Source organism: Pundamilia nyererei, unplaced genomic scaffold, assembly GCF_000239375.1.
Source record: "Pundamilia nyererei isolate P.nyererei 1_Seehausen unplaced genomic scaffold, PunNye1.0 scaffold00014, whole genome shotgun sequence".
NCBI lineage: Eukaryota > Metazoa > Chordata > Actinopteri > Cichliformes > Cichlidae > Pundamilia > Pundamilia nyererei.
In genome coordinates, this window is record NW_005187415.1 from 5881478 (window position 1) to 5896586 (window position 15109).

At 40.7% G+C, this 15109-nt stretch overlaps 1 protein-coding gene across 1 annotated transcript in view; it reads left to right on the forward strand.

Annotated features, from left to right (window-relative positions):
* The window catches only part of ptpn12 (protein tyrosine phosphatase non-receptor type 12), a 53313-nt gene extending 40200 nt beyond the window's left edge, over positions 1 to 13113 (forward strand). Inside the window, exons 12-17 of the mRNA XM_013908760.1 lie at positions 3218 to 3407; positions 4530 to 5481; positions 8788 to 8859; positions 9807 to 9857; positions 11678 to 11761; positions 12077 to 13113. Of these exons, the coding sequence (XP_013764214.1) occupies positions 3218 to 3407; positions 4530 to 5481; positions 8788 to 8859; positions 9807 to 9857; positions 11678 to 11761; positions 12077 to 12138 (1411 nt within the window). The 3' untranslated portion in view covers positions 12139 to 13113. The remainder of the gene's footprint in view (positions 1 to 3217; positions 3408 to 4529; positions 5482 to 8787; positions 8860 to 9806; positions 9858 to 11677; positions 11762 to 12076) is intronic.
* The last annotated feature ends 1996 nt before the right edge of the window (positions 13114 to 15109 follow it).

Here is a 15109-nt window from a genome sequence, read left to right on the forward strand (position 1 = left end):
CCCCCCCCCACCCCTACTACCTACACAATATGAAGAACACTGTGGGCAGATCCTGGTATAGTCACAATGAACTCTTCTGGATTGTGTCACCAGTGTCCTAACATGATAGGACTGATTTTTGACATTGTGCTGGTTGACAACATGACACTAATACATTTTTTGTATACTGACATTGTTGCAGGATAGGTTTAGCAGTTTTTAGCAAAAGTTAGAGTGAGCTGAATTGAAGTGTTGTTGCTTCTGTTGAACAAAACAAGAGAAATCTTGGATCTTTTTCATCTTTTATCATTAAACAGAATAATTTGGGCTTTTTTATTTAATCATTAGATCCCTCAGGAAAGCAGCAGTACTAGTACTTTCTGCATTTGATTTAAACTCTTATATTTTTGTAATACATGTTTACATTTCGTCATACATGCTGCAGTTGTCACTGAGTTGCCTGCAGCTTCATTTTTTCTTTATTCTCCTCTCTTTACGCCTTGTTTGTTTTTCAGTGACTTATTAGTGTTTGCTCCTGTAACAGCTCAACCTCCCCTTAGGAATCATTAAAATTTCATCTCATCTCATCTTATAGGGCCCAAAAAAAAAAAATCTTTGTGGCATCCGAATGTCTATAATCCCCCATGGAAATAACCGGATCCAGTTGGGAATCTGTGTTGTTAAATATCTCATGCTTGCTCAGGCAACAAAGATGACATAGAAGAAGAAATTCTCATGGGTAATTAAAGTTTTCATTAAAGAAAACAAAGAGATAGTGGTGTCTAGTTTAAGTTATGTTGAGCCTGAAAGCTAAATATGCTGTTGTTCTGGAACAGCCCACCCTTCCAAGAATTGGAGGAAAAGTTATGCACACGAGTTCTAGTTTTACAATACAATCAGCTTAGTTTGGCTTTATTCAGTGGCCTATATTATTAGCTGATATTAGCCCGTCATATTGGGATACTGGAGGTTTGTATGTCCATAGCCTTCTTGTTAGGAAATGTCAAGTAGTCATATTTTTGTGGATGTGGTCATTTTGACACGAGCCCAAGTTTCTAACTAGTTTGTGAAATACACAATTTAGCCAAAAAGGCTACTTAATTTAAGGAAGCAAATGCAAACAGTCTTCCAATGGATAATTGCTTAAAACATGTCAGAAGACATGTCCCGGGATCGTGGAAAAGATGTTTCAGAAAGGTTACATTATTTTGCATCAAGCAAAAGAAGCAGAAACTACTGATGCTACGTTATGAAGTGTTCAATTAAAGTGTCAGGTGTGGTCAGGAATAAATCTATAAGGAAAGTGGTTTGAGATTACTGTGTTTAGTATTACTATGTTTATTAGTGAAAATAAGATCATTTCTAAATGCAAAATGTGAAGAGAACCCAAGAGATTGGGACTAAACAGCTGTGTAGCTGTCAGTTTGCTTGGCAATGTAAAGCATGGATTCTAGACGCACATCACGGGCGTGCCTAGTGCCTACTGAGGTTGTGAGGTCAGTTTTATGATTCTTGGGTTGCTTCTATTGGTCAGCTGATTATTTGAATACACTGCTTACATTTTGCATCAGTGTTTTTTTTTTGTTTGTTTGTTTTCTTGTCTTGTTTTGGTAGTACGGGCATAGGCCAAGATGACAATGCCAGGATTCATTGGGTTCACATGGGAACATGAGACATAATTTCTGCACATGAATCGATCATCAGAGTTCAGAACTGAACCCGTCTGAGAATCCTTTGGGATGTGCTGCAAAAGACTTTACACAGTGGTCCAAATCCTCTAACACTCCCTAAGTTTGTTGAAACAATGCCACATCACAGCTAAAGGCAGTCCACTGAAATACTAGTGTGTGAGACTCTTTGGGTTGGGAAGTGTACATTTCTGGAGAACATCAAAACTGCACCGGCCTTAAGAATCCATTATCAGCTGGGCTCTTTAATCTAGTGTGCATCCTAGCCTGTTGTTATTAAAAAATGTGAACAAATGTTTGTCTGGAAGAGCAAGTAAACAAGAATACACACGGCAGATCTAAGCCTCTGTGAAAGAAGAACGTCTTCTGTGCTGCAATTCTGAGGCTTAATGAGGAAGGCTTTTATGGTTTGACTGCAACTCCAAAGTTGCTCAATGAAAGGAAATCCCCCGAGCTTCTAGCTTGCGACTTCAGTGTCTGACTTTGTGTCTGCCTGCCTCTGATCCACACACAGCATCATGTGCTGTCAGCCTGTATGCTGGCTCTTGTCTTGGTCATGTGCTCCTAAATTGGTACACCACCACTTCCTTTGACTGCTTTTCTGTATCTATATTTTTTGCATGCGTACAGCATATAAATGTATTGAACAATATTTGCTTGTGTCACTTTCCATCTCTCTGTGGCTAGCTTTGTCATAACCACTGTATCCTGTATGCAACTCACACACCTACACTGCGAGCTTTACAGAACTATTTATTAGTAGGCTACATTACTAAAATACTGTACATGTGGTAAAGTTATGTGGGACGGTGAAGTAATCATTCACAACTTATCTTGAATAGCCATAGATGCTGTCATGTTACTGACACTTGGCTTTTTCTGCTTCTGTGCTCTGAGGAAGCTGCACGGAAGAGAATAAAATACTTTCGATACTTTAAGAAGAAAGCTGTCTTAGACTGTTGGTTACAGCACCATTTATATTTTGAGAAATGAAACTCTTTAGCACTGATCCGTTTTCACTTTGTCACATTGGCAGGTTATGTCACTGTTAAAGCCACATAATATGGGTGAGAGCAGAAGTCTTAAAATATCACATAAGAAATGGAATTTGTCTCTACAAGGCTAAAAGTATAGACTTTTTTTCAAATTCTGCCATCTAGTGGTGAACAAAACATAGCACAGACCTACTTTTAGTTTTATACGTACATGAGATTAAAAGTTAATTTCGTCATATAAGTCTTGTAATTCGCCCTTCTTAGGATGTCAGAATTTCTGGGCGTTTCCTGATCAGCAGGATGAATTTCTTGCCATTGCATCATTTTGATTTTCTTACCCGCAGCACAAAACTTTAACTTTTTATCCAGGCTAGAAAATCCAGGGTTTAGTTTAACAGTAAAAAAATAATTTTTATGAATTTTGGCCTCTGCAGGAATGTCTCATTAAAGATCATCAAAAGCCTGTCACTCTCACTGTCAACTGTAATATTTATTCAGTAACAAACTCTTGTGGGCTTTTCTTTTTTTCCTCTCCCTCTCTTTCTCTCGGTCTAGTACGCAGGTTGAAGGCGACGTAAAGGAAGAGATCCTCCAACCCCCAGAGGCTCACCCCGTACCACCCATTCTGACCCCATCTCCTCCGTCAGCCTTCCCGACTGTCACGAACGTGCGACAGGACAATGACCGCTACCATCCCAAACCCGTCATCCATGTCCTCGCTACTGCGCAGCACAACGTGACAGAGGTGAGCTGGACATAAACTAAAAATTGGCAACTTATAGGATACTATTGTGTATAGAACTACATGGAATGTATCTAAAGGGTTTTTATTGTACATGGGAAGTTGCACGGATATAAGAATAGTAATTGGTCTGGTAAAACCTGTTATATATTAAGTCAGCTAATGGTTATGGAATTTCCTAGACTGAATGATGGGGAAGCTGTGATTTAGCAACGATAGTGCGTGGGCAGTCTGTTGGCAGCTATAGATGTCCATATACTTGCAGGGACGGCTGATAGAGGGGCAGTGTTAAAAATATGTGGTACATCCTGTCTGTGGGCTACTCGAGCTTTTTCTGTCGTTGATCCATCGCTTTTGTTTGCTTTGGGGTTTTTTTGTGTGTGTGTGTGTTGTGCCACTCGTTCATGCTCACGGGGCATCAGTTACATAGTTGTGAAGATATCACAGATGGGGCAGGACGCAGCCAGTACGTAGACCATAAAGTAGGAGTTAGCCCTCTGACATGGGTACTCCCTGTTATTACAGTGGTCCTGGTTTAGGAGCACGTAATTACACATTTAAGTGGAAAATTAAGTTCATTACCAAGTTGAGTTGTTTAAGTTGTTTTTGTTCCAATGAAAAGTTCCCATCATGTAGGTATAGGTGTAACTTTACAGGAAGTATCAAAATGAGATGCTGTAAAAAGGAAATCTTTATCTTTTAGCAGTGGAAAAAGTTGCATTTTTGTCTTTTGACATTATTTATGTTCTAAACAAACCGTAACATCACTAAAGAACTGCAGCTGATTCCATGATCTATGTGTCTGTTATGATGATTTCTTTTGTTTTTGTGCAAGTAAAATGTAGTAAATTATTATTTCAGAAGAATTAAGTTTCAGTCTAGAAGGGAAAACAACCGGCTCACAGTCTATAATAACAGCAGAAGTATGAAAATGCATGAATATAAATAAGGTTGTTTTGTTCTCCTACAGCTCATGTTTGTTTTTTGTGCGTGGGGCCTGCTTAATCAGCTTTTTCTGAACTCTAACTTAAACATCAAAGATTTCTGGTGGCGTGTGAATGTTTTGCTTTTTGTGAAGGGGGGGAGATTACATGTCTCATTTGTTCTACTTTACGTTTATTTCAGGATAAGAACACAGACCAGCAGCAGAATCAGCTAGAGCCCAGTCCAAACAAACAGACCAGTCCCTCAGAGCAGAAAGATCAAGAGCAACTAAGCCGAAAACAGCAGAGTCAGGTCTCAAGTCTGGATCTCAATGACAACTACAACAACAAAATGTCTTCAAAGTCAGAATCAGGCCAAAGCCAGACTCAGACCCCATCCTCGCCCCTCTCCCCAGCTGTTGATTGTTCTGGTGCTCCTCGAATCGAGAGGAAGCTCAGCATTGAGATTAAAAAGGTGCCACTGCAAGAAGGACCTCGCAGCTTTGACACCTCCTCGTCGATGGGAGTAGCCGGCGGACAAGGCTCCAGTTCTAGTAACAACAGCTGCGCACTGCAAAGAAGTCACGCATTTAAAGCTCGCACTGGTCAGTCCCTTCTGACATCCAGCTCCTCTCTGTCAGAGGACTCTGGCACAGAGGGAGGAGCTTGTGGATGTGGAGAGAGTCAAGCAGATGGAGGCAGCCTCGCCAGGCCGAACCACCTTCCTGTGAAGAGTGGAGAGAAGGTGGAGAAGCAGGGAGGGGATTTGAAAGCCGGCCATGCAGCGTGGACTCAACACAGCAACAGCCCGGACAAACAGTACCCCAAGACCACCTCCTCTTCTTCCTCCTCAGACCGTGTGGCTCCATCCTCATCCTCCTCCTCCCACCTCTCCTCTTCCTCCTCCTCCTCCACACCTGTTAGGACTGCCCTGAGTTTCACCAACCCCCTGCACTCTGACAACTCGGACGAGGAGGGGAAGGTGTCCGAGGAGATGTCCGGAGGAGGAAAGGAAGCTTTTCGTACAAGCGTATCCACAGCGACTGCCACCGTAACGGCATCCTCTCAACATGGAGACCAGCAGCCGGTCAGAAAGGTGTCGCCGATGTCAATTGCAGGGCAGATCACACCAACGGTCTCTCCATCCTTAGCAAGTAGGTCGATCAGTTGCTTGAACTGCTTTCCTTCTCAATTCTTTAAAATATGTGAAATTAATTAAGAAATTATGAAAACTAAACAATGAGGTTTAGCAGGCAAATAGTCAAGAACAATCTCCCTGAAATGCACATGAAGGCACCAAGTAAGCTTGCACTCAACTACTGTACACTCAGGAAATAAAAAAAATCACACTGTAGAGTAATTTTCTGGGTCGGTAAGGAGCCAGAGGTCTCAAACAACAATCTAATGACAAGCTATATCTGTCAACACACACACTGTGTTCTCACTGCTGAGGAGTTAGAGGCCAGGAGAGGGCAAAACAGGAGGAATGGAAGAAAGGAATAAGAGGAAATGACAACAAAATCGGAGAGAGATAGTTTCCAGTGAGTCTCACACAAAGCATGACTGTTTGACTAATTGGTTGGTTTGGGAGGAATGCTGCAAATATGGACATGTGTGGAAACAACTCTTCCTCCTTCGGCTTGTTTATGTGTGTTTGTCTAAGTGAGGGAATTTGTGAATGGGAGAAAGGATGAAAGAAATTGTTTTGTGTGTTGGCGAGAAAACTGTGTGCATGTTGGATGGGGAAAGATCAACACTGCATGATACTGATGAATGCACTTACACCACTTTGGTGCACGTTGGGTCAAACAGACAGTGTCACGCTGTTTGGGATTGATGTGATTGTGACAAGGAGAAGTGGGTTTTAATCTCCTGGTGGGGTGTGAGGACTGAGACTTCTGCTGCTCTTCTTTCTTTGATCTGAGCTCACGTGAAATTGAGTGGACTGGGCTTAAATCGTCTGTGCAGTTTAAATTCAAAATATACTGACATGCCATTGAATCTCTGGCATTATAACTGATGTCACGCTCTCCTCGAGTATTTCCAATATTTAAAATCGGATGTGAAAATGTGTCTGTTTTGACGTCGACTGTTTCAGTCTGCTTGGCTTTCTCTCACACTCTGTCTGGGCTGCAGCAGTGCTTCAGTTATGAAAAGCTAACAGCTGCTGTTTGATTGGTTGCAAGCATCTAATGGCTGCTTTGTTGAGGAGTTGCACTGAGCAAATTGCTGCTTTGTGGTTGGTCAATAGAAAGCTGGTGGCTGCCTGTTTTGCTGACTGCATTGCCAATGAATCACTCACACCTTTTGTAATTGCCCATTTTAGAGAGATTAGTGCAGCTCACAGTGCTTTACAAGCCTGTAGCAAACAAAGAAGAATTAAGCAAAATGAGCAGGAAATTATGGAGGGATCAAATATATACAGCTAATGTTTTAGTTTATACTTATAAAAATAATCAAAACAGTGTTTTTAATTCTGAAATATAATTATCACGTTATTCATGAGTTTTTATATGTACAGTTTACAGAAAAAATCAGTTTTTGATCCATTTCTAATACAAAATGTTTTTCTTGTTTTTAACACAGGTGGTCTAATACATTTCTTAAGCTTTTGCGTTTTTGATTGTGATTGGACTGTCTGCAAACAAGATGACATTTACCAGAGCATACAGTTTATGCTGAGGTGGTGTTGTGTCCCATCTACACCTAAAAACCTTCAGACAACATTTGGGATTTTTTTAAAATTTAGACAGGTCACCTGCAGGGATGCAGGGTTAACACAGAGAGACAAACCATTTGCACTCACATTCACACCTATAGGTAGGGCTGTGCGATATGACCAAAATCTCATATCCCGATATAATACATCTATCATCTGATAACATATAAATCACAAAATTGTAACATTTTATGTAAATTCTGTGAATCTCAGGCAGCTCGACTTGCGTGAAGTGTTTACAGCTGCGCGTCGTGTACCTGGAGTCGAGTATTTTAACCGATGCATGAAACAATACATTTTTAGACATAAGTTGTAACGGCCGCCGTTTTCTTTGTGAGTATTTATTACACGGCGAGCTGCGGGGAAAAGCCTGCTCTAACGTTTGAGTCTAAGGTTTATTTTTTAGCACCTGGCGGCTCTTTTTTACTTCTCATCCGTAAATAATCTGCTCTTTCACGTGATTCAGTTTATTTTGAAAAGTCTCAACAGGATCTTGAGCTTTATTGTGAAAGGTTTGTGTGGAAAATAAACAAGCGGACACGCGATGGTTTTACCGTTGTTGTTGCTAACCACAACGCATAAAAACAGCCGCTTGTCCGTCAGTAGTGTGGTTATTTTAAATATAAGAGAAAGAGAGAACTTTAAGAAATGAATATAGCCACTACAGTGACCATCAAAACGATGAAAAAATATTGCTGTAAACGGTTTATTTTACGACACCACGAAACAAACGATAGCGTAAAATGAAACGATAGACGTTTTTACATCGTCATCCGATATATATCGTTATATCGAACAGCCCTACCTATAGGCAATTTAGAATCACCAGTTAACCTAATCACACTAATTGCATGTCTTTGGACTCTGGGAGGAAGCTCGAGCATCCGGAGTATCCACAGAAAGGCAGTGGGCCTTGGCCAGATGGTGGAATATTAGATGAAGGGGACATCACCTAATATTTAACTTAAGATTTTGACTTTGACTCTTTTTGCTAACCAAGAAAGTCAGCTGATTTCTTTTTTAACTTTCTTGGTTGGCATATGAGAAGGGTTTAATTTATAATTCATAGCAAGGATAACTGCTGGCTTTGTGTAAAGCAGAAGTATCTTAACCAGCCAAACTTTAAAGTGTCATATTTTCCCCTTCATATGTCACACTAACTTAACTATAACCGGGTAATGATGATGCTGAATTTTGAAGAAGAGATTTTTAAGAAACTGTAGCTATGACTTAAGTGTGGCGGTTCCACAAACTGAAAACATCGCTAAAAATAACAGATTGGCCATTGTGGATATTGTTTTTATTTTCATTTATTCATTGTTTCTTGCCAGACAGAGAAATTAACAGATTATTAACGGTTTTAAAATCTTTAAGCACAAATGTAACTTTGCTGAACAAAAACTGGATCCCAGATCTTTTAAGGACAAAATGAGCACATCACTAAGCGACACTACTAAGGGTCAATGTCATCTTATCTGCCAGTAGTCCAGTGGCAGCCAGCATGGCAAACATGAGACTATACGGACATTTCTCTGATCCCTAAAATGAAGTAATGATAACACGATATACACCAAATAGAACCAGTGAATATCTGTATAAAAAAGTAACAATATGCAGACAAATTATATAACATTTAACATTCTTGCCTTTTTGTCTCCATATGACTGCCGATCTTTTTGCCTTTCTTCTCGGCCAGTAGTTAACCTTGCTTCTCATTTGACCTCTGACCTTTTTAACCCAGACTGCTGGGACAGCGACGACTCCCCTCCCCCTCTCCCCGAGCGAACCCCTGAGTCCTTCATACTGGCCACAGGTGCGTTTGCATTGGTCAAGTTCCACAGGTGTGTACCAAGTGGTGTGGATTGACTGGGCGGCCACGTTATTGTGTTGTCCTTCTTTTAACAAAAGGGGGGGGAAGAGGCAGTTGGATCAAAGATTCATGTGCTGCTGTGTGGTTTAGCCATATTTTCGCGAACTTGGTAGTGAGAGTAAAGCCAGGCAACAGTGGTTGTTTGATGCAGTCGGCAGCCTCTGATGTGAGCTGAAACAGGAGGAAACTGGTTTTCTGTGTTCTGCTTCTCTTGCCTAGTGCAGCGTATGAACAGGTAGGGGCCTCAGTCTCTGTCATCCTCACTTCAAACAACCAGATGGACTCGCATATTGCAGGTAGGAGGCCTCTCGTTCACAGGATTGACTCGCCATTAGCGCGACCATCCTGCTGCCTTCTGCTGTTCTTCTTCTTTTTTTCCTTCCTCCCTGCACAGCTCCTCTGATAGTGGAAGAAAACAGTATTAAAAATATTCCGCCACGAGGGAGCACATGAGATGAAAAGGAGGTGTTTGTGTTAAGAATTAAACCACTGCTGAGAGGTACTTTGGCAGTTTTGAAACACTAGAGGTCAGCATTGCTTATTTCAGCCATGCAGAGATGGAGACGGTCATAGTTACAGCTTTGGGAAGCGAGTTACAAATAGAAACATGGATACAAGAGGGCAGAAAGATGAGGTTAATTTAAAGAAAGCAGTTTAAGAGGCTGTCCGCTGTGTGCGCCCGGATCATTATGGTTCAATTAATTATTTCAAATGTTTTACATAAATGCAGGCACAACTTGGGAGCACCTTTTTGAGGATTGACTGTGATTTTTAAGCGTGTCTGAATGTGGGAATGCGTGTGCATTTGTGCTGTATTGTGTGTCTTTTGATCATTTGTCCTCAAACGCCCATCCTGTGTTAAATTCACCGATTGTCTTCCTCTCCGCCAGACCCTTTGGAAGCGAAAACATCAGCTTCAGCCGAGTGGAGTTCACATAAAGGTGCGAACGCACAAATCATTAGTCCACTAATTCTCTTCATCTCTCACCTCTGTTTGAACTCTCCGTCCCTGCCTCTCTGCATGTTCCCCGATATTTTTTTGTGTGCTCACAGTAGTTGGCCAGCAGAGCGGAGCAGGAAAGGGACCTTTGGTGATTTACAAATTAGCCTGCCGATGATAACACTGACAGCGTTGGTCAGAAAAACCGCTGCGAGGATGAGAGAGTAACAGAGATACAGGAGGAGGGGGAAAAGGGAGTGAAAAAGATAAAACATGTCTAGAGAGAGCTGCAATTATAATGAGTGCATATGCTTATCTGTGCTATGAGGATTGTGTGATGATGGTTAATGCCAATTTATTGCTTCAGTAGTTTTACTGTGGCTATGACAGCTTATTTGACTTTAATTCAGTGGGGATATATTTTTTTTTTTACCTTTTTATGAGTATAACTCACTAGGAGCATTTCTTAAGTATAAAAAGGCTGCGTTGCAAGCCGGGCTTTTAGCATCAAACTTTCATGGGAGAGAAATGTTTGAATTTTTGCACAGATGTAACACTACCTAGTGAACCAGATGTTGTCTCGTGGGACGTGTTGATACATAAACATTTAAAGCCCTCGTCAAAAAAAACACACATTTTTGTGTGTTTGTCTTTGTCTTAAATCTATTTCTCTCTACAACATTTTAACCTGGTAGGCTGTTTTTTGCACCTGTGGTATTTGGTGTGTTTAAATTATTCTCTGGTTCGGTCCCTCCCCCTCTTGGTGTGCAGGTGTGAACGCAGTATTCAGACTCGGGTGCATACCAAAGCAACCCCACCGAGACCCTGAGGTGGTCTCAGAACGCCAGAGCACTTTGTTTGTGGTGTGAACGCAATCCGAGCAAACTGCATCTACGTGTATGCTGCAGGTTTGAGCTAAGTCCTTCATGTGGTCAGGTGTGCTTTGCATTCTGGGATACAGCTGGGTACCACAGATGTGCAAAGTGCACAAACGGTTATAATGGGCTAGCAGCTAGCTGTAACAATAATGTAGATTCTCCACTAGACCAGAACACAACATCTTCTTACTGCATTTACTTTTGTTGGTCATGATTGTTTACCAGATACAAATAACCTCTCTTGTAGTGTTTGTTAAATTTTCTGTATTCTCAAGCCGGTGGTCTCAGAACATACAATACAAGTGTTTGGATGCTGGGTTAATGTGTTCATGAGAGGCATCCACAATCAATGATCTTTGCACAGCAGGTGGCTGCACTCATTCAGGAATGGAGAGCAGCTCCTCAACAGCAAATCAAAATACTTGTGTGGTCCGTGAGCAGACAAGTGACTGCTTGAATCACGTCCAGATGCCATATCTCCTAAAAAAAAAAAATAAAAAAATTTTTTTTTAAACTAAAATCTATTTAAAACACAAAACTTGAGTTTCTTTATTTTGACTAGTATACTTTTGACTTGAACAATAAATGCTGTAAGCTATCATATATCTACTTGTTACATACGCTTTCTACAGCTGTTGGTAGTTTTTAATGATTACACTATTTTAACATTTAAGGTTTCACTGTAATTCATTTTGTTTTCAGTTATTTTAAGAGTCTTGTATGTTTATCCTGTACTGTCTTGTTAAGCATGTTTTCTGTCTTCTTGACTTCATGTTTTTTTTATATTTTCTCACATGATCCTATATCACTCTAACGAACTCATTTTAAAATCTGCTTTATAATGTAATTGACTTGAATTATGAGTAGCATATACACCACTGTTATTTCAAGAATACTTCCACCCCATTAATCTGTCTTTCTTGTTGCATTTGATTATGTGTAGATGCGTCTGACTGTGCGACGACCTCTCCAGCCGACCTTCCATCTGCTGGCACCACAACAAGCAACAACAGCAAGCCAGAGCTGGGTGGGTAAGTCTACTGTCTCATTTGTTGTAGACGACTTTTATTTTGTAATTGTGATTGGATACTGTTGTTGTTCAAGTCTCTACTAGTTGAGCCTTTGAAGGAACATAAATGGTGAATCTGTGCAGGAAATATTGCTGACAAACATGGTTTCTATTAAGGTCATCATTTTTTGATTTGTGCCACTGATTTTGCTGATCAGAAAGCTCGCTTTGGCCTACATGTGCAGAAAACGTTTGATGATTCTTGAGAACAGGCAGGTTTTCCCTCTGGTGTTGAGGTAAAACAAACTGAGCTAAGACATTTTCTCCTTCCAGGGTTCGGTAACCGCTGCATTCAGCCCAAAGGTCCTCGACGACCCCCCCTGGAGTGGACATGATGGAACAGTCCAGCTGCCCGTCCACCACCACTGTCCTCCCTTGTCAGGAGATGGGGTCTACCAACCTCACCTGGCTGGTCCAAAAACCAAGATGATAGATGCTACGCATTTCATAGAAAAACCTTCTGAGTGACTGTTTGCCAGTACCCTCCTCTTCCTCCTCCTCCTCCTCAGTCCTCCCTGCAAAGTGCCACTGTGCCGAGCAGGGACAGTCAAGAGGCTAGAATGTTCTCCTCCTCAGCTTGCTGATGTTGGCAGGTTTGACTACTCTAGATGCTGACCTGGGATCAGTTATTTCCCTGTTTTAATAAAGGATAATTCCTGTGGGGGGTTTTTCTCACCTTTGTTTTTTTTTTTTTTTTTTTGGGGGGGGGGGGTGACTGGAGAGAAGACTAAGAGCGGGCATGTTTTTCCTCCATGAGCTGTAGACACCTCACTTTTAAGGCTGTTACATGTCAAATATAAATAATAAGTGTTCAGGCTGAGCGCTTTGTTTAAAGCCAAATGAGAATTTTTTTTCCTCCTATATCAGGAATTACCTTAAATTAGAAAAACTACTGTGGGAGGCTGAACTCCCAGAAGTTGTCTGTTGCCTCCTACTGAACGAACAACAATCTTGAAAGCGAACTTCGATAATCTGTTACCCATTTCTGTTGGGTATGCACAGGTTGCCAGGGTGCTCTCTCTTTGTCTCTCTCTCCCTGTTTCAAAGTGCTGGTGCTACATTACAAAGGATCGTCACGGAAACGAAAGCGCTAGAGCTCACTGTTACCCGTTTCTCACTGCTGTTAGCTCTGCCATTTTACACGTCCATGCTTCTCTGCCAGAGTGACAGGTTAACAAAGTTTGGCCATTGTGGTGTTCATTAAAGTGCAGCTGGTGATTTTATGGCAGCGGGCAGTAATAGTTGTGTCAATGTCTCAGTGGCAACTAACTGAGCTTTAAAAAATAAATAAATAAAAAAAATAAAAAAAATGAGAACGAACTAGCAAAAACTGCAGTTTCTGTAGTGGCCACTTGAGGCTTCATAGAGTCCATAGTCCCATATTAAAATCTCTGAATTTCCAGCATTTTTTTGGGCTCTATAACTTATTTGCCTCTTTATATAAAAAATATGGTGGGTGGATTTTTACATTACTTATTCACATGGGTACTGGTGAGGCTTAAAGCTGGGGTGGGGGGGGCGTTGTTTTGATTGACAGGTTTACCCAAACAGGAAGCATTTTTGCGATGCTGGTGATTTATGGGGCATTTTTGTATCTGACTTGTTGCACAGACATATCAAAGAAGTTTGTGCTTCAGTGTCAGTGAGTGAAATTCTAGCATTTTATTAATCTAATACTAAGCACTTACGGATCATATGACCTGTCAAAAAAAAGAAAAAGAAAAGTTGAGGTTTTAAAAACAGAAATCAAAAACAGGTGGTGGTTACATCTTCTATATACAGTCTATAGTCTGAAAGCAAAAACGGTAAGATTAAAGCCAATGAATTTGTGTAAAGTGTAGTATATATGTGTGAGCTCCAAGCAGCTGAACCAAAGAGTACAGTCCCACCTTAAATTAATGAATTGGAGAATTTTTCTTTCTAAGCTACCCACGTTTGAGATAAAATGACATTAAACACAGAAAAAGCCGAACTTGTTAGCTCTGTGACTCTGACTCTCACAACTGGGACCATGAGCCTGCCTTAGTCCACCTTTCAGAGAAGACAGCTGATGGCAGCCCTCCTTTATTTGCTCTTTTCTTCTTTCGGTGTTTCTGGCTCGTCTGCTCGGGACTCATATTTCTTCCGTTTATTTGCTGTTCTTCTGTCGGGTTTCTTTCCTTCTGCCAAACCTCAGCTGATCGACCATGAAAGTTTCTTTCCTTTCAGCTGCCAGTTTGCTCACGACAAACCCCGGTGTTTCGGAGTCTGAATGTTACACATCGCCTGAAACGCTTGAACCTTTGACTCGACAGATTGAAATTAAACCTCCAAGCCTTCTCTATAAGTCAGACTTGTTTGGTTTCTCATCTGACGGCGTGTTGTTCTTTACCTGCTTCTGAGACAATGATCCAATAGGACAACAGCAGCCAGGGACCCAGGACTACTACTGTTTACTCCTTTTTTTTTTTCTTCTTCTTCTTTTTTTTTCCTTCTTTTTTTGTTCTCTTTCATTAGCTGCCATAACTATACAGTATATGCATTGTTTTATAAAGAGCTGTACAGGACAGTTTAGATATAAAATACTTCAGATTTCCTTTTTTTCTATCTCCTAAATGTTCCTATTAACAGAAGATGTAAGAAAATCAGTGCATGATGATGAATCCTCCCTCTACACAATGTTTTTCTTTAAACTGTAAATTATTCTGCTACCCTCTTGTTTTTGCTTCTGGCAAATATTTCAGGGGTTTGGTTTTTGTTTTTTCTTCTTTGTTTTTTTTGGAATTATATGCTTAGATTAAAAACAAAGTTTTAATTGGTTGGCAGAGGAAAAGCAGAGGTTGCCAGCCCAGCCCTCTTTGAGAGAACTACAACGGGCTCTGAACAAGATTGTAATAATAATATTAATAATGATGATAATATTGGTTGTTTGTTTTTGTAAATGGTATTTGAAAAGTTATTTTTGTATATGCAGTTGTTTGTTGTGACACAAGTCCACTGCCCCCCCTCCCCACCCAAACATCAACGTTTCTCACTTACTCTCCTCTCCATCATTTCTTATTCTTTTTGAACTTTTTTTTTTTCTTTTTTTAAAAGGCGCAACTGAGATGAATGTCCTGTCCTCTACAAGGAGCATCTGTTGTTTCCTACTTACTTCCCATTTTGTTTTTGCTTCTTTAATCTTCGCCCACTCCTGCCCTCCTTTCTGCCTTTTCCCATTTTTTTTGAGAAAGGCTGTCATTTCCAACACATCTGTATGCCCACGCACAACAGAAGAGACTGTCTTTAACTTTATTGATTCTCTTATAATTCGTTGTCCTCATTTTT